At 44.3% G+C, this 19,871-nt stretch overlaps 1 protein-coding gene across 2 annotated transcripts in view; it reads left to right on the top strand.

Annotated features, from left to right (window-relative positions):
• The first annotated feature begins 1,461 nt into the window (after positions 1–1,461).
• The window catches only part of SLC16A10 (solute carrier family 16 member 10), a 118,201-nt gene continuing 99,791 nt past the window's right edge, over positions 1,462–19,871 (top strand). Inside the window, exon 1 of one of the 2 annotated variants that reach the window (XM_077902755.1) lies at positions 1,462–1,832. In XM_077902755.1, the coding sequence (XP_077758881.1) occupies positions 1,496–1,832 (337 nt within the window). In that variant the 5' untranslated portion in view covers positions 1,462–1,495. Of the gene's footprint in view, positions 1,833–4,125; positions 4,361–19,871 lie in introns of those variants that run through there. The other variant, XM_077902756.1, reaches the window with a different exon arrangement.

Raw genomic sequence — 19,871 nt, 5'->3', positions numbered from 1 at the left:
CTAGTCTTGGTCTATGACTCTTTTTTTTTTTTTAAGATTTATTTATTTATTTATTCATGAGAGAGACAGAGAGAGGCAGAGACACAGGTAGAGGGAGAAGAAGCAGGCTCTCTGCAGGGAGCCCCGTGTGGGACATCATCAGGGGAACTCTGGGATCATGACCTGAGCTGAAGGCAGACACCCAACCGCTGAGCCACCCAGGCGTCCCTTGGTCTATGATTCCTACCCCTCCCTCAGACACATTATATCTGAGCTATGTCCCCTGTTCTCCAAGCACACCCTGCTTTCCACAGCTTAGGTGATTTTCTCTACCTAGAACACTCTTCCTCTATCTTTGCCCACTCAAGTTCCCTGTTTGATTCAGGGCTGAGCTCCGCGGTGACTTGCGACAGCTCTTCTGTGGTGTTTTGAAGAGAATTGCATGGCTCCATCCCACTTCTCTTTGTTGTGCATGTATAACATTCATCCTCTGAGCCTCCTATCCTATCCCAGGATTTTCTCCCACTAGTTTATTAAGGGGTAGAGGAAGAAATACGACCAATCACACCCATCTATGTGCCCCACCGTAGTGGTGAGCGCATAAAATAACTAGTATATTTTGACTTTGAGGTGAAGAATCTAACTGAACAATTAAGAAGTGTGCTCAAGATTGCATGGCTGTTCTTCCTCCCTTTCACATACATTGCTGCTCCATGCTTCAGGGAGGCAGACTTTACGTGCAGGGTTTTGTCTAAAGTGCAAACACCTGCGCTGTCGTGCAAAAGTACTTTTCCAACTGTGTTGCCAAAAATGTCACTTGAAAGCTTAGGTATTACATAGGTCCGCCCCTTGCCACATGGGCGTCTTTAATGCGCCAAGTATTTATAGGAAATCGTGTATGCAAGCAGGAGACATGAAATAAGTCGTCTTCTTTCTTTTAAGTAAGCAGGTGGCATTGCGTAGCCTGCATATTGTAATTAGTGGTAGGAGGTGAATGCCGAAGAGCAAAACAAAAAAACAAAGAGGCAGCTGTCTGTGAGCTGAGGCTGCGGGGGGCCGCGTCCTGCGGCGTGGGGGCGCAGCCAGGCTGCACCGGGAGGGCCCGCGCCCCTTCCGTGAGTCCCGGGAGGCCCGGGGACCCGCACTCGGTGCCCCGCGGGGAGCAGGACGCGGCCCTGCGGCAGGCGCGCGCTCGGCCGCCCCCCGCGGGCACCTGGGGCCCGGCTGCTCCCCGCGGCTGGCCCCGCCCCCGCCGCCCCGAAGCCCAATCAGGGGAGAGTCTGGGGCGCGTCCCGCTCCGGCCACGCCCCCGGGCCCGGGCTGGGGGCGTCCTTAAGAGGCGGCCGGCGGGCCGAGCCGCAGTGGCGGGTGCGGGGCTGCGGACCGAGGCCTGGGTCGCGAGCTCCGAGGTGCCCGCCGCCGCCGCCGCCGCCGCTGCCCGCGCCCCGGCCGCCCCGGCCTCCCCGGGGACTCGCCGCCGCCGCGCTCCCTGGCGCCCGGGGGCCCGCCCGGGGCCATGGTGCCCTTCCCCGAGGAGCCCGCCGCCGCGCGGGGCACGAGCGAGGCGCAGCCGCCGGGCCCCGCCACCCCGGGGGGCGCCGCTCCGCTGCCCTGCCCGGGACCCGCGGACCGCCCCGAGGCGGCGGGGGAGAGGGTGGAGGTGGAGCTGGCGGGGCCGGCGGGCGCGGAGCCCCCGCAGCCTCCCGAGGGCGGCTGGGGCTGGCTGGTGATGCTGGCCGCCATGTGGTGCAACGGGTCGGTGTTCGGCATCCAGAACGCCTGCGGGGTGCTCTTCGTGGCCATGCTCAAGACCTTCGTGACCAAGGACGACGACAAGATGGTCTTCAAGACAGGTGAGCGGGAGCCCGCCGCGCCCGCCGGGAGTCGGGGAGGGCGGGCGCGGGGCCTCGGCGCGCATCCCGGGGGCGGGGCGGGGCGGGGCGGGGCTGTGCCCCTCGGAGGGTCCCCGGGTGCGGGGGGGAGGGGGTGCTGTGCCCCTCGGAGGGTCCCGGGGGGCGGGGGGCGGAGGGGGTGCTGTGCCCCTCGGAGGGTCCCGGGTGCGAGGGGGAGGGGGTGCAGTGCCCCTCGGAGGGTCCCGGGGGCGGGGGCTGTGCCCCTCGGAGGGTCCCCGGGTGCGGGGGGGAGGGGGTGCTGTGCCCCTCGGAGGGTCCCGGGGGGCGGGGGGCGGAGGGGGTGCTGTGCCCCTCGGAGGGTCCCGGGTGCGAGGGGGAGGGGGTGCAGTGCCCCTCGGAGGGTCCCGGGGGCGGGGGCTGTGCCCCTCGGAGGGTCCCCGGGTGCGGGGGGGAGGGGGTGCAGTGCCCCTCGGAGGGTCCCGGGGGGCGGGGGGCGGAGGGGGTGCTGTGCCCCTCGGAGGGTCCCCGCGTGCAGGGGGCGGGGGGCGGGGGCGAGGGACGGGGGCTGTGCCCCTCGGAGGGTCCCCGCGTGCAGGGGGCGGGGGCGGAGAGGGTGCTGTGCCCCTCGGAGGGTCCCGGGGGGCAGGGCGGGGCGGGGCTGTGCCCTCGGAGGGACCCCGGGGGCGGGGGCTGTGCCCCTCGGAGGGTCCTGGGGTGCGGGCTGTGCCCCTCGGAGGGTCCCCGCGTGCAGGGGGCGGGGGGCGGGTTGTGCCCCTCGGAGGGTCCCGGGGGGTCGGGGGGCGCGGGCTGTGCCCTCGGAGGGTCCCCGCGTGCAGGGGGCGGGCTGTGCCCTCGGAGGATCGCGAGGGGCGGGGGCAGGTTGTGCCCCTCGGAGGGTCCCGCGGGGTCCTGGTGCAGAGGAGCCTGCCGCCCGGGGCCCCGCTGTGCCGGGTCCCCCCCCCCCGCTGTGCCCGGTGCCCGCGGAGCCCGCCGTGGGCCGGGCGGGCGAGAGCTGGGCGAGTGCGGGCGCAAGCCGCGGCCCCGAGCCGCCCAGACTTCGAGGAGGGCTGAGGGTCCGCCGTCTACACTGTCCTCCTAACTTTTGCGGACGAACGCGACCTTGCGGACCCTGCGGCCTCGGGCTGTGCCTTTTGCGGGCTCCGAGGTGGCCGCGGCGGTTGGGGCAGGCGAGGGGCGCGGGCGCGGGCGCGGAGGGGAGTGGGGCTGGCCACAGGGCACACTCACTGCAAGGTCGCGGGAGCTCCCGAGGGAACCCTGAAGAGCCACGGTTTCGTGTTTGTTGGTTTGTTGTTTGGGGGGCAGCACTGTGTGCTAAGGATAGAAACCCAGGAGGCAGCCAGGTGGGGGACGGGGAGGAGGAAGGTGAGGGGTTACCCTTTCCTGTTGTGTTCTTTGTCATATTTGACGATATACTAGCCTAGATGAAAAAGTGCAGATTCAACCTTCTTTTTTTTTTTTTTTTTTCCTGTAGAGAGTTCTTATGTGATTGATCTCTTGACTGGTAGGCAAAAAACAAGCCCAAGACCTTTGGTGTAACTCTTCTACATACCTATTTCACTTCCACCTGCGAGGCAGGTGTTACCAACCCCATTTGGGTGAGCAAACTGAATCTTGGTAAAATAGTGTCTTGGTGAGTAGCAAAATGGACATAGAACGCACATCTTCCGACTTAAGGGGCTAAGTGATTTCCATTACTAAATAAGGCTCCTCCCTGCCATTTGGGAAACTTTATATGATTAATAGTCTTTTTTTTTTTAACCTTAATTTTCTATTTTTAGAAGGACTATTCCTTAGGTCTTTAGTGTGCATACAAGGGATATGCAAGACTGTTCTAACAAATTCTAATTCTTCTGCCTCTAAGGCAGAGGTCGGGTTGGGAGTTTTAAAGCCTTATATAAATAGTATTACATGATCCTTCTGCAGCTTGCTTTTCTTCTACCCCATGTTGTTTGCAGTTTATCCACATAATACCTCATTTTGAGCTTGGTAGCCTAAATTCTTTACATTTTTACTCAGGTTTTCCACTGTATGAATGTATTACGCTTTACTAATGCATTCTCCCTTTAATAACCATTTAGATTACTTCCAGACTTAATATATAAACAATGCTGCAGTGAATGTTCTTGTACATTGTCTCTTTGCACATGTGATAATATACCATATTTAACCTGGAATTTCTGTTCCTTAAATAGCTCTTGAACCACTGTTACACAGGTCACAGTGTTGAACGTGTAGCGTCCTGTATTTATTTGTAATGGAAGACAACTGTTGTAAACTTTGGATCGTAAAGCAGGATTGATATGCATATATGATATTGTTCAAAAATCGTTTTTTTAATCTGAGCATCAGGTATCTGGTAGTAAAAAGCTCAAAGAGGCAGAACTGACAGCATGTCAAGACTGGTTCCTTCAGCATTTAGCCTATTCTTGCCTGGGATTACAAATTTTTAATGCAGTTAAAACAACAAGACAACTGTCTTTTGTTTACCCCTGTTTTTGCAAACTCCGGTGAGTAGGTCGTTTGTTATCTGTGGGTTTTTTTTTCTTTCATTTTATGAGAGAGAGAGAGAGTGTGTGTGTGTGAATGAGCATCTGCTGGGGAAAGACAGTTTTGCCAGGGATGGGAGTTTTACAGTGTTGAAGCCTCTGCCTACCTCCCTTCCATCCCCAGAGTTCCTGTTGGCTGCAATGTCCCAGCCAGCTGAGGGTGAAGGAGGGGACAGAGACCTGCCCTCTTGAACTTTTTTGAAGCTCTGTATTTTCACTTTTGGTGAATATCCTTCTCCATTTTCTCCATTAAATCCTTCCACAACTTTCAGTCGTGTTTGCATATGCGCGGGTGTATGTTGTATAAATAGTTATATGGGTCGGCCAGTTAAATACTGAAGATCTTTGTGCTTGTCTGCATGACTGCTGTGTTAAGGTTGTGGCCTTGCACAAAGGTGCCCACCTCAGGGTAAGTGGTGACTGGAAACCCGCCTGTGCTCTGGGTGCCTGCTTACGTGGGAATAACAGCAGCTAGATGGAACAGTGACCTTTACTTGGATGCTATGCTCTGCAGAGCTGATAGCTGATAAATTTTAAGATCTAAGAAAGAAAAAAAAAGATGTAACCTCATCTGTGGGGGAAAAAAAAAGTAACAGGATTGTCTTTAAGCCAGTTAATACTGAGACTCACCCCCCCACCCCCAGCACACACACGCGCGTGCGCACACACACACACACGCGGGTGTTTCATAAAGTCCTTCCTCCACAACAGGCACTGAAGTATTTGAGAATACCTGAAGGTTTCTTGTTCAGGCTTTTTCCTTTTGATATTCGGTTGCTGAGTCATCTGTGATTAAACATATGCAAGCTTCAAGTACAATGCCAAAAAATATCTGAATTGTTTATAGCTTTTATCTTTCAAAGTTTTGGTCCATTTTCTATTACCTTATGTATGACTGATAATCCCAGCACTAAGGAGCACTTAATTTTGTTTTCATGCTTTCATTGGCGGCTTTCTAGTGATGAGCCCAAGATACGTAGGCAAATAGTGGTGGAATGTGAATCTAGGTTTCTAACTGATGGCTCACTTTTCTCCAGAACTATGTACCAGGCCCAGTGCAAAGCACTGCACTATTTAATCCTTACTGCAGCCCCATGATATGGGCTTAATTTAATATCTTTCTTTTCATATGTGGAAACTCAGTCTTATAGAGTAAGCAGTGGAGCCAGGACTCAATCACCAGGTTTATCTGACTCCAGAAACTGGGTTTAATGATTGATCATTTGCATTGGCTGGATAACATTCCGCTAATCTGGCGTTCTTTATGTTGTTGCTTAATTCAAGCATAGCAATTGATTGAGTACTATACCAGGAATTCTAGGGTTAGAAAATTTTTTTCTAAGTCTGAAAGATTAGGGTCTCTGTTTCTTGATCTTACTTTGCTGTCAATAAACAATTGCCAATTGTTAATGTCTCATTGAAATAGATTTTTGTAGAGGGACTGCCATGGAGAAACAAACAAGATAATTTCATATGGCATTCAGCAGAAGTCTGGGGTTTCTTTTGAAGAACCATGTTCCTTCAGACTGATCCATGGTAGGATGATGTTTTCAGATAGAACTGAAAAGGAGCCTTTCTCAGGCTTTCTTCTCTTCAGGGCTATCTTAACTCTTCCTATGCAATTGATGATCTACCCAAAATTTCTCAGGAAAGGCTCTAAAGAAATTCATTTACACTAAGATATAGGTTAGTTGATACATTTTTAAAAAAAAGATTTTATTTATTCATGAGAGAGACACAGAGAGAGGGGCAGGGACATAGGCAGAGAGAGAGAAGCCAGGTTCCTGGCTCTTCCCCCACCGGGAGTCTGATGACGGTTTTGATCCCAGGACCCTGGGATCTCTACTTGAGCCAAAGGCAGATGCTCAACCACTGAGTCACCAAGGTGCCCCTACTTTATACATCTTAATTTTACTTCTTATTCATTCTACAAATGTTTACCAAGGTTTTCTGACACTCTCTGTGCTGGACACTGGAGATGGTAATTGAGAGAAGAAACAAGGTCAGCAGTTCCCAAGGATTTTTTGAAATTCTGTGGGATACAAATGAGTAAACAGAATATTTTCCTGAGGCATTTGCAATATATCAGGACTCAAATCTTATTTTTAAAAGCTGAAATTCTAAGGGAATTCCTGTGAGTGGTAGGGGCTGGGAAAGGCAGTTTGATGGCCTCTTTCTTTATGATAATAAATTTTACTTTGTGCATTCAAGACTTTGGAAAGGGGAAGCAAGCTGAACTATGTTAGGCAATAGAATGAATGAAAAATGTTGAGTGCATCAGAGCCCTACTATGTTATCCTAGCTGCCAACTGACATAATACTCAGAGATGTACCTCACATATACTGCTGCATGAGCGTGAGCAAGCTGCACTTGAGGTTTTCTGTTAAACTTTTACCTGTTAACATGTATACAGGTAAACTAGATGCTTTTAGGAAACCTAAAACAGTTACTACAATGAACTGAAACCTTACTTTCCCTTAGAAATCACAACTGTGTTGGGTATTGGAAAAACCCATTTTTATTTATCTTTATTTTGAAAGATTTTATTTATCCATAAGAGACACAAAGTGAGAGGCAGAGACATAGGCAGTGGGAGAAGTGGGCTCCCTGCGAGGAGCCTGATATGGGACTTGATCCCTGGACCCCAAGATCATGCCCTAGCCAAAGGCAGATGCTCAACCACTGAGTCACCCAGGTGCCCCTGGAAAGCCCATTTTTAGTTCTTTCATGGAACTGATAAAGAATCAAGCGTTCTTGTATCCTCAGGTAGGGTGCTATGGATTGCGTGTCCATAGCACATTCCGGGATCTTACTAGGGTATTGGTCTAGTTACTTACTTGTTTTCTTCCTGGAGAAAGAAATATTTTAATGGTATTTGACTTCTAAACTATATTTAAAACAAGTATATTTTCAGAATCAATATTTAGGGTAATGATATCCTTTTGGAGATACTATGTCTTTGTGGTCTAGGGGCTTGGTCAAGTACACCCTTGCTTCTTTCAGTAATTCCCAAAATGTGTTCTTTAATAGCCTTTCTTTATAGTGGAGGTCTGTGGTTAAATAAGTTTGGGAAACACTGCACATTATCCTCCTTTCGTGGATATTTAAAGTACAAATCAAAGTATTAAAAATTTAGTAGTTTTCAAGAAAAGTAGATTATCAGAAAGGTCCCAAAAGAGTGGCTCTCTGGCTACAATCGTTAATGCAGCTCTGCTTCCCTGTATGAGGTAGATTGCTAGATTGCTCTTTAGTTATAATCACAAAGTAGAATTTTCAATAGCATTCAGGGAACCATGCATCTTGTAACATCTCTCAGTATAGTGCTACTGGCACCTCTGAAATTTCAAGTCAGTTCATGTTCTTGAAGGTTTTTTTTTAAAAAAAGTTCTCACATTTACAGTTATGCTAGTATCTACACACTGCAGTTTTTTACTACACCTAAACTTACAGGAGGTTGATTATAGTTCAGAATGGAACTGCTGTGCCTGCCCTTAATGCTCAGAGGGTTGGTTTGTTTTTGGTGCAGAAAGCTGCCGGGACAACTAATAATGTCTATATCATCCTGGGAAGGTTTATAGTGATTGTGCTTTGTTGAGCTGATTACGGTGAAGGGATGATCTGGTTCATGGTCCAGTACATCTTTTACTGTAAGAAAAATACCTGTTATTTACACTGGAAGAGAGGTTGGAAAACTAAGAACTCACTGTATGGCTGTTATGCTCGAATCTCCTTCATGCCTCCTCCATCTTAAAACATTCCACCTTATATTCCATGTAAATTCATCAGGACTGCCTGTTACAATAATTAGATCGCAAAAATGGTTCCAGGATTTTGGAATAATACATGAGTATGGGGGCACCGGGGTGGCTCAGTTGGTTAAGTGTCTGTCTTCGGCTCAGATCAGGATCCCAGGCTCCTAGGATCCGAGCCCCGTGTCTGCTCAGCGGGGAGCCTGCTTCTCCCTCTCCCTCTGCCACTTCCCCTGCTTGTGCTCTCTCTATCAAAGAAATAAATAAAATCTTAAAAAAAAAAATGAGTGTGATGTGAGCATTTTTTACTCCATTTCCAGAACGTTTCTGAATTTAGAGCAATATGGAACAGTGTGAATAGTATATAATAAATTCTGGTCAAATACAATAATGAGTATTCCTGTGGTGTTTTGTCATTGAATTTTTACCAATAAAATTAGCTGCTCAAAGAATGAAATCAATAAAAAATAAAAGCATATCAGAATTACTTCAGGAGGGTTTTTTTTTTAAAGATTTATTTATTCATGAGAGACACACAGAGAGAGGCAGAGACACAGGCAGAGAAAGAAACAGGCTCCTTGCAGGGAGCCCGATGGGGGACTCGATCCCAGATCCCAGGATGATGGGATCATGACTTGAGCCGAAGGCAGGCACCCAGCCGCTGAACCACCCAGGTGTCCCTTCAAGGAGGGGTTTTGATGTATCTTTTAGAATAAATTGTACCCTGTACTCTTGTGATTTGTGTTTTTTTTTTTTTTTTTGGTATGGATTTTTGTTTATCCGTATTGCAAATCCTCGAGGCTTCATCCCAGGCCATGTACTTGGCTTCACTTTTCCTACCTTCCTTGAGTGTCTCACACGCCCCGTGGCTTTAGCCACTATATTAGCATTTGGGGTTGTTATTTCCAAGTTGCTTCTCTATGTTCATGAATCACATTTATTATATCTGGACAATTCCATTTGGATACACAGGTGTGTCATATCCAAAATGAATGCATTTTTTAGCCACTCCAATCTTCTACCACCAGAAACAACAGCTCACTTGCGAATAAACACATCCTTCCTTCTGAATTCTCTCAGTGCCTGACACCTCCGGTTGCTTGAGTCAGAAACCTGGAATTCATCTTAATTTCTTATTTCTCCCTTTTCCCATCTTGTTAAACTAGACCAAATCCTTTTACATTTACCTCCTTAATGCCTCATAAATCCTTTCCTTTAGTGCTGCCTTGATTCATGCCTTCATTAATTTTGGCCTCAACTATTGTCGTAATGCTTTAACCGATCTCCCTGTCTTCAGTTATACACTTGAGTGATTTCTCTAAAACAGAGGACCTTATCATTTTTCTGTTTAAAAGACATCAGTGATACTCATTAAAACGTCAGACTCCATATAGCAAAGGCCTTCAAGTTTTGGCCCTTGCCTGACCCATTGGCCTTGCCTCTCACCTCTCTCCCTTCTTGCTCTTTGTGTTCTGGCCACGCTGAAGCCTTGAACTTTTCCAAACTTCTGTTATCTTTTGCCTCTGTGCCTTTATGTGTGCCACTCCTCTCTAGTATGGTTGTTAATCCTTGTAAGATTCTGATGAAATGGCTGTTTTATTCCTTTTGTCCTAATCAGGAACAAAACAACGATTCTATACAACCGTTGTTACATTTTTGATGCACTTGGAATGTTTGGGGGGTAGCATGAATTCAAATAAGTTATTAAGTTTAAAGTGGAAGAAGGAGGGAGTGCCTGGCTGGCTCTGTCTGTAGAGCATGTGACTCGATCTCCCAGTGGTGAGTTTGAGCCCCATGTTGGGGTTAGAGATTACTTAAAAACCAAACCAAACCAAAAAAACCTTGAAAGTGGAAGACAGAGAATCTAATTACATCCTATTCTAATCTACCATTCTGTGAATGGCATCTTAAAGATAACCTATCTTTGTCTAAGTGATAATTTATATAGTCCTTTATCATAATTAAGAGCTTTCGCATACATTCGTACATATTCATACATTGTTTTTTTTAGAGTAGCCTTGCAATGTGCTATAACTATAGTTTAGGGTTGGGGAACATGATGCCAGTATTTACATCTATTATGTTGAATTTAAGAACATCTTTTCAGCTCAGTAAAAATTTGTTCTTATGTTAAAGTAGTCCTGAAATGTGGGGCCCTGTCTTTTTTTTCCCTTGGAACTGTTTTCTATTTACCTGTATATTTTCTAGAACCTTAATAGTATCTTCTTCCTAAGTTAGCAGAAATCCTGGGAAGTTGCTTTTGGAATAGAATTCTTTTTTATTTTTTTAAAAGATTTCATTTATTTATTTATGAGAGACACAGAGAGAGAGAGAGGCAGAGACACAGGCAGAGGGAGAAGCAGGCTCCATGCAGGGAGCCTGATGTGGGACTCGACCCCGGGACTCCAGGATCACGCCCTGGGCCGACCAAAGGCAGGTGCTAGACCACTGAGCCACCCAGGGATCCCCATGGAATAGAATTCAATTTAGAGTTATTACAATCCAGTTAGAGATCTGATCTCATATTCAAATTAAACAAACAAACCTTAACAAAAACAAACTCCCAAACAGTATGTGAACAGTTGGCTTACCACAGCTCTGAGCACCAGCATAGCCTGGTGCCACCAATGAACTGTGATGTTTTTATTGGCAGTGATTCAGAATGAGCGGCTCCAGCACTCTTGGGGAGTTATGCAAACCCCCACACAAGAGCCAGTCCCTCTGAGACTTGGATGATGGAGGAAAGCAGTGCTTTCAGATGTACATGTACCAAATGTGCATGATCATACTTTCTTTGCTAAGGTATCGTCAGTAACAACTCCCTAACTTGCTTACAGGAACTAGAGCTAGAAGAATTGAGGAAATGACATGCCTTATTTCCAAGTTGAAAGTCTTTTTTTCGTTTCACTAATTTTTAGTTATGGGGATACATATGAAATACAGATGTGAAATAATACACATGGACCAAAGCAGTGTTTCTGCTTAAATTAAGTCCAGAAAGGTGTATAGGTCTGAGAAGGCAGCCCAGTTTTCCTCCACTGGGAGGAGCAGATCAGAAGTTCCAGAGAGGCATATTTAGTTAGATTTTTTTTTTTTTAAGAGTTTATTTATTTATTTGAGAGAGAGAGCGAGAGAGTGAGGAAGCTTGAGCAGGGGAGAGGGGCAGAGGGAGAAGGAGACTCAGGCTCACGAGAGCACGGAGCCCCATGTGGATCTTAGGATCCTGGGATCATGACCTGACCTAGAGGCAGATGCTTAACCAACGCCAAGTGCCCCAAGGCATATTTGGTTTAAAAAAGCAGAGTCAAAGGTTGTTATTTTGTATTTAAAAAACAAAAGAGTCCTAATTATTTCCATAATGCAACTAAAAATAAAATGACAAAATCTTAGCTGGTGGATAAATACAGAAGCATGGCTTTAACTTCTGGATGTTAGAGTTTCTCACTTGAAAGGTAAACTACCCTTGGAGGTGTGCATCAGAGTTTGCAAGGATTATGAGACCTCTGTATTTATCAAGAGAGAACAAAGTCGGTCAGAAACATTGCTCCCCCATAAGGAAGAGAGTCGGTGACTAGAGCTTATGCATTTGTCTGTTGTTCAGCTGTTAATTTATTTTTTTTTGCTAAATAGATTTTTTTTTTTTAGACTGAATCTGAAACCAATTCTGAGATGTGCTTTTTTAAAAGCAGAAAACCACTACTCATTAAATGGAGAGAGATTTCTTGACTCTTCTGAGTAGACTGGTATTCATGCCAACTCGAGTGGGTTAGTCTGGTGACTTTGTAATAGTAAAAACCTTTTCATCTTGCTTAATTATCCTTTTTATTAGTTTTGACTTCATGTTCCAGTTTTCAAATGGCAGCCTCTCAAAGGATTCACATTTGTCAATAGTTGTTTAAACAACAACATTCCACAAAGTTAATTGATGTTTTAGTGCAAATGGGAGCAGAGTGTTGCTATTGTTATTCTATACTAATGTAACATTCAAATTTTGGCAGCAAATTCTATACTAATGTAACACTCAACCCCAACTCCCTAGTTATCCTTGAGTGCCAGGTTTTTGGATTTCTTACTTTCTGTTGGTTTATCTGTGGCTTCTAAGTTTTTCCTGTTCAACAAATGTTACCTTTATAATAATAAACATATTAATATTAAACGTAATTCATCACTAGCATTAGAAATATTAACTTTCATGACTATAATAGTAAACTTGCCCTAAGAATAAGTTGTTTTATAGGAATCAATGATAGATAGGTGGGGTTTTAGTTGTACGTGTTAGGTTTTGTCTCCTGCAACTCAGAGAAAAACGTTAATTATGGAATAGACTAGAAATGGAGAGCCAGGGAATACCAAACTTTAACTCTTTTACTTTAAATTTATAACAGATACATAATAAAATGTTCTTGCCTATGTATAGATGTCATTTAGTACAGAGCCACAATCTCTTATCTGACACTCTTGGGGTCACATATGTTTGAGGTTCAGATTTTTTGGATTTTAAAAAGTAAATGACCTATATCTCTATTTTTTAATACCTCACAGGGGAGTCTGAAACAGCACCCTGTAAATACACTGATATTTCTGCAGCGAAGTCTATGGGTATTCAGAGCAAGTAGACAAATTAAGACCATAAATATTTTCATCTCAGTTCAGATTATATTTTGCTTTCAAGTAAGTGCTAATACCATCTTACAGAAAACTTAGGGTTGGGATTTCAGAATTGCTGATATGTAGTTGTAGATTTATATGTAAATATTTACTTTTGTTTTCAATTTCTCAATGAACATTCTTTTTAAGGTACATTTTTCTGTATCACCTATTACACCTACTTAAGGTTTTCAGTAAGTGTGGTTTTCTGCTGTAGTGGTCTATCCTAGGTTACTAACCAGGCCTCCTTTGCTGGATGTTTCAATTGCAGTCAGTATTATGCAATACAAGAATCCTATCTATATACATCTATGAACAAATTGTTGTTTCCTTTTTTTTTTTTTTTTCTCCCTTGGATTGCTTCCTTGGGGTATATGTCCAAAAGTGAGATTACTAGTTCAAAGAGTATGTATGAACAATTTTATAACACTTGTTACACTTTGCCAGATTGTCTTTGGAGCACATCAGCCAATTTACTGCCAGCAATATATATATTGGTTTCCTGAAAACCCTATAAATGTTAAGTTTTATTTTTATTAATATTTGCTAATTTGATAATTGCCAATGCTATTTTTAAAAATTAATTTTCAGTTATATTACATTGCTTTCAGGGCTGTGTGTTTTCCCAGTTTTAGAGCCCTTTAGAAATGCAAGATGGTCTGTCAATCATATATGATACCTGGAAATACAAGGGGACACATACCAGTAAATATGTTAAAGTAAATTTGTTACCATAGATGGGAATACAAGGTCTGAGATTATTCTTGTTTTTAGATTCTCACCTGACACAACTGGCAGGTGGGGCACACCCTTGTTCCCCTGCCTCTGCTCTCAGCACAGGTGTTGATCAAGACCTTCTTTTGGGGTTAAAAGTAGAGATGGAAATTAACCATCTGGAGACTTAGCTGGAAGGACTTCCTAACTCTTCAGGATGACACCTCGTCCTTCAGAGGATCAGTCTGCCAGAGCAGCCCTTCTCATTCTATGTGCTGTTGTCTTGCCCCTGCCTCCTCCCGACCTAGCCAATTTAACTGAAAATAGCTTTAATAATTTATTTGGGTATATGTGTACTTAAAAATTTTTTGCTTTTCCTTATTTCAAAAAAAGATATAGAAATCATTTATTGAGCACAAACTATGTGGTAGGGGTCATGCAAGAAATGAATACATTTGACTTATTACATACACATGAGAGGTTATGAGAGGAGGCAAAAATGCTACGTAAATAATTCTAAGGCAATATGCTATACATGTTAAATGCAGTATAAATAAGATGAAGGATTTTAGAGGAAGACAAAATGACTTCTGAGCCAATCAGGCAAGGCTTCATGGAGATAGCTTTCGAGTTCAGCTTTAACATATTGGTAGACTCTTCAGCAGATTTAGCAGAGAAGGTATTTCCGGTATTTCAGTATGAGGCCTAGGTAAGGGCTACGAAGCAGCCTAATAATGGATGTTTTACTGTGCTTTTTCTCTATATTTTATCTTGTTTCATCTATCCAGTAATTATATAACTGCTATTATGATTGTCATTTTTTTTTTAAAGATTTTATTTATTTATTCACGAGAGAGAGAGAGAGGCAGAGACACAGGCAGAGGGAGAAGCAGACTCCATGCAGGGAGCCCGACATAGGACTCGATCCCAGGTCTCCAGGATCACACCCTGGGCTGAAGGCGGCGCTAAACTGCTGAGCCACCTGGGCTGCCCCATGATTGTCATGTTTTAAATAGGCAGCTGTGGCTAGTGAGCTAGTGGGGAGCTGGATTTGAACTCAGCTCTCTTGGATCAAGAACCAGGCTCTTGATATACCTGAGTACACACTGGACTTACTAGGTGAATGCAAGGTGTTTGGCTTGCCTAGAGCCAAGGATATGTGTGTAAGGAAAGTCATAGCAGATAAGACTGGAAAAGAATGGTGGAGCTGGGGAATGGAAGTTTTGAATGCTGAGTTAAGAAGTTTGGATGTGATTTAATAGGCACTGGGGAGATATCGAAGGTGCCGGAAATAGTGCCTTAAAAAATGTGACTGGGTTGCAGAGGGAAAGAAATAAGAGGAACTCCAATTACAGAGTAGAGAGCTGGGTGAGATTTGAGTCACAGTCAAATGGGAAGGGACAGATGTGAGACATTTTAAAGGACAGATCAAAGGAATTTTAGCAAACGGTGGGTGTAGATGGTGACATGATGGTGACATGGAAGCAGAGAAGATGCCTGCATCTGGAGTCTGCATCTTAAAACTTTTTTAACTGGGAGTCCCACATTTTCATTCTGTACTGGCGCTACAGATTGTGTAGACAGTTCTGGATGGTGCCACTGTCAGGACCAGGGGCACGAGGAAGAGGAATTGACAGGGAAAGACTGACTCATATGTCAGACATTTGAGTGCAAATGCCAGCAGGACATCAGGGGATGATGGGAAGCAGATAACTGGAAATGTAGACCTGGAGCCTCGGAGGGAAGCTGAAGCCAGAGGTAGAGCTTTGGAAACAGCGGGTGTCTCTGAGAGGAACATGATGTAATAAGAGAAAACCAGAAAATCTGTCTCAAGCAGACCCTGGGGGCTGCTCCTAGGTAGTTTAGTTAGTGTCCATTGAACTCATTTATTTATTTATTTATTTATTATTATTTTTTTAATTTTTATTTATTTATGATAGTCACAGAGAGAGAGAGAGAGGCAGAGACACTGGCAGAGGGAGAAGCAGGCTCCATGCACCAGGAGCCCGACGTGGGATTCGATCCCAGGTCTCCAGGACCGCGCCCTGGGCCAAAGGCAGGAGCCAAACCGCTGCGCCACCCAGGGATCCCCCATTGAACTCATTTATAAGTAACAAAACTTAATTCCTTTAAAAGTCTTTCTAGCATTTAGAGTTCTCTCTTTTAGATCTGCAACTTCCCAAAGGTCAGAATTGTATTATCATTATCGAAGTATTTCCAAAGTGTAGTCCTAAGACTTCGTTATTTTTTTTTCCTGTAATTTAGCACAGTCTCTGAGGCTATTGGCATTTACTCTCTCTCATCCATGATGTAATTCAGTCTGTAAGTCTTATTTTCAAGATGCTCTAGACCGAGAGCCTATGAGAATAGCTTAGAATAATTTTAATCAATTTATGTATTTCAGATTTAAATGTAAAGTATTGACATGGTGGAAAACCCGTCCAACAGGCAGATGTTATCCTGTAGATCTGTCTTCGCAGAGTTCAGTAACTGAGTCAGCTTCCTCATTTACAGTTCATGATGAAAACAGCTAACTCTTTTCACTGTAGGCTCCCTTTTTAAGAAATTGTCTAGGAAAACTAGGAAACTGGTATAAATGAATTCAAGTTCTCTGACCAGGAGTCGGGTGGACTATCGCACAGTTAAGAAACAGGACTGACGGGATCCCTGGGTGGCGCAGTGGTTTGGCGCCTGCCTTTGGCCCAGGGCACGATCCTGGAGACTCAGGATCGAATCCCACGTCGGGCTCCCTGCGTGGAGCCTGCTTCTCCCTCTGCCTGTGTCTCTGCCTCTCTCTCCCTCTCTCTGTGTGACTATCATAAATAAATAAAAATTAAAAAAAAAAAAAAAAAAGAAACAGGACTGACTTTGCCAAGTCCCTCGCACTAGATGGCTGAGGCTTGGCAGGGGGAGGAGGCGTCCTCGTGTCCTGCTGGCCCTGGTGGCGCTGGTCCTAACTCAGACCCTAACCGGCTGTCCGGCTACCCCCAGGTGCATTTTGCCTTAGTTGTGTGTCCCGAGCGTAGCCGCAAGGTAACAGGATGTCAACGTGCTTTTGGGTGCACGCGGTTATGCCCAACAGTGCTGTTATTGAGCAGCTGGGCCCAGTGTCTGTGTGTGGGCGTGTGTTGACTCACGTGCTGTGCTGTAATCAGTCGGAACTCAGGGCCTGATTGCGCCCTTGTGATTGGAGCCCCGCCGAAGGTTTCGAAGGTTTTGGAAGGACAGTGACCTTGGTGGAGGAACCTGTCAACGCAGGGGGCGGATGAAAGGGAGTTGAGTTGTGTAAGGAGAGGGAATCTGTCTTGTTTGGGAAGACACACTTACCTTTCCAGTAACTGGTTTGTTTTTGATACCACTTGACTTCATCCGCAAGGTCTGTATTAAAACAGATGTCAGGGGTTCAGGCGGTATTTTGACCAGGCTTAGCTCCTGTTGCGCTCGCTGGGATGAACTGCACATACTGGTTTGCTGACCAGCACATTTGATATCTAATGGTTATGGAGATAGGAGGAAAAGGGAAGTTCAACTAAAGCATTCTTTCCTCCGAGTGTGATAAACAGAAGCCATGTGGTCTTTTAAATCCCATGGCAACATACCAGGCAGAAAAAAGACTTGCCAGTAGCAAAGGTCAGGAATCACAAAAGAGCAATGTAGGTTTTCCGTATTGACTTCAGAACACACTTTTCTGTAACTAAGCATTCATTTGCTATATGCATGCTGTTTTAGGTTTGTATATGTGGTAGTTTTTTTTTTTTTTGTGACTTTGATTAGGAAACGTAATGAGTCACTTAAATCAAAAAGTAGACTATTATCGTTTTTTTGGGAAAAAATCTAGTAAAAGTGATGCTTAATCCAATTAATCTGTCTTCTTCCTCTAATTCATTATGATAACTTCAGGTGTCTGGTGGCAACTGAGAATGGGTTATGGAAAAATGTCAAGGCAATGTAATCCCCATTATTTATGGTCACTTAAGAGGATAAATTAATCATTGGTCACTAATCTTTGGATAATTACTCTATTTAGCTGGAAATATCCTTAGTTTTTTGGAAAGCAAGTCAGTGAGTTAGTAGAACTGTCAAAATTGATCAGCTTTTCTAAGTCTAATAATAAGTGAATGGAAACTAGTTGCCTGCAGCCCTTTCTGTCCTGTATTGTAGCATGATCATTCTAAAACTCTGGACACTGTAAATGGGACAACAGGAAAATATATTAATAAACTACCTTGTGGTTTTCAAGTGGACATTCAAAGCCTGTTAGTTGAGGATTAACATAGTTGCCATTAACAGATAAAGGCTTATGACCCATGTATGTGGTTTTGGTTACTAGAATTAGGCAAGTTAATTACATTACAACATTGGCTTGAATATAGGTTGTTTGGAAATGGGTCTTTTGGGGATGGCAATTCCATTTACTTGTGCACTGAATAAATATTTTGAAGAAGTTAAGTTGTGTAAGTACTGTATCAGATGCTGGTGACGGGGATGGGAATAAAGAAAGTTATTCATTTCACTCCCAAAGGAATTAAAAAAAAATAAAGAGAAAGTCCTAGCCTTGTGTTTTCAGCATGGGTACAGTGTCTCAAATGCACACTAATACTCACTTTTTGGAGTTTGAGGTCCTCATTCATGGGGTTCCCAAAGAATCTTTATATTTAAGAGTAGATGAAGTTGTTATGTGGGTGCAGTCAGAAACGTATTACTTATTTCTCACAATCAAAGTAATGTCATTTAATTTTTTAATTTTATTTTTTTAATGAAAGTAATGACATTTTAATAATAAAATTCACCTGCATATGCTACAAATTGTTGCTTTTATAAAGCTTCTGGAAACAAAACAGAATTCTGCTAAGTATTGTTTCCAATCACTAGGGAAGGATTTGTGTCATTATGGGAAACATAAGACTGTATATGGGACTGACTGACTTTAGAACCAAAATATAAATTAGGACTTTAGAAAACAATTGAAGGTGTAGAAATCTTAACTAGTATACATTTTAGAAGTCTCAATTTTAAATTTTTTTTAATTTTCTAAAGATTTTTAAAAGATGTTTATCCATTTATTTGAGAGAGAGAGAACAGAGGGAGAGGGAGAAGCAGGCTTACCATGCAGGGAGCCCTATGTGGTTTGATCCAAGGACTCTGGGATCATGACTGGAGCTGAAGGCAGATGCTTAGTCAACTGAGCCACCCAGGTGCCCCTCAATTTTTTTAAAGATTATTTATTTTAGAGCATGAGAGCAGAGGGGAGGGGCAGAGGGAGAGAGAGACACACACACACATTCTCTCCCTGCTGAGCATGGAGCCAAGCTCTGAGCCCCAGATGAGGCTCAGTCTCACGACCCTGAGATCAGAACCAGAGCCGAAATCAAGAGTCGCTTAACTGACTGAGCAACCCCGGCTCCCTGGCTCAATTAATTTTGAAAATCCAACTTTATTGAGGGATAATTTCATATAAAATTCACTAATTTTAAGGCTACGATTTGATAAGTTCTGACAAATGCCTAACAGTCTTGCAAACACCATGACAATCATGATAGAGCCTTTCCATCACCCCCAATGTATCCTCTTGTGTCTCCTTGTAGTCAGTCTTCCCCTTTACCCTGGTCCCTGGCAACCACTGATCTGTTTTCTGTCGCTGTGGTTTTGCTTGCTCTAAAATTTTGTATAAATAGAATCATACAGTATTTTTCTTTGTCTCTGGTGCTCAGTCAGTATGATGGTTTTGAAGATTCACCCATGTTGTTGCATATATTAGTAGTTCATTTCTTTTTATTGCTGAGTAGTATTCTGTTGTATGCTTATCCTGCAGTTTATCCGTTCACATCTTGATGGACGTTTGGGTTGTTTCGAGTTTTTGCCTGTTATGATTAGTGCTGCTTTGTGTGTAGGTACCTATGTTCTCATGTCTCATGTCTCCTGTGTACCTTATTTTCATTTAAATTTTATTCTGTATGCTTATCTGTATTTTTAAATTTCACAAGAGGATGATATTATGTTTTTATTTTTTAATTAAAAGAAATTGTTGTCTAAGTGAAACAGTGGGTGGAGGGCTCTAGAAAGACAGATTTTTTTCACTTGGGTAATTGGGTGAATGGTGGTATTCCCAATCAAGTGGCTGAAATTTCCTTTTGAGGGGCAGAGGGAGCGAGAGATGCAGTCTCCTCACTGAGTGCGGAGCCCCACTAGGACTTCATCCTATGATCCTGAGATCATGACTTGAGCCAAAATCAAGAGTTGGATGTTTAACTGACTGAGCTACCCAGGTGCCCCTGAAATGTCCTACTTTAAAAAAAAAGACTGAAGATGATCCATTGAAAGGAGTCTGAGGGAAATCCCCTAGCTCACACTCATTGGTGTG

Source organism: Canis aureus, chromosome 7 (assembly GCF_053574225.1).
Source record: "Canis aureus isolate CA01 chromosome 7, VMU_Caureus_v.1.0, whole genome shotgun sequence".
In the NCBI taxonomy this organism is placed as follows: domain Eukaryota; kingdom Metazoa; phylum Chordata; class Mammalia; order Carnivora; family Canidae; genus Canis; species Canis aureus.
The sequence above is the reverse complement of the archived record's forward strand: the minus strand, read 5'-3'. Positions and strand labels throughout refer to the sequence as shown.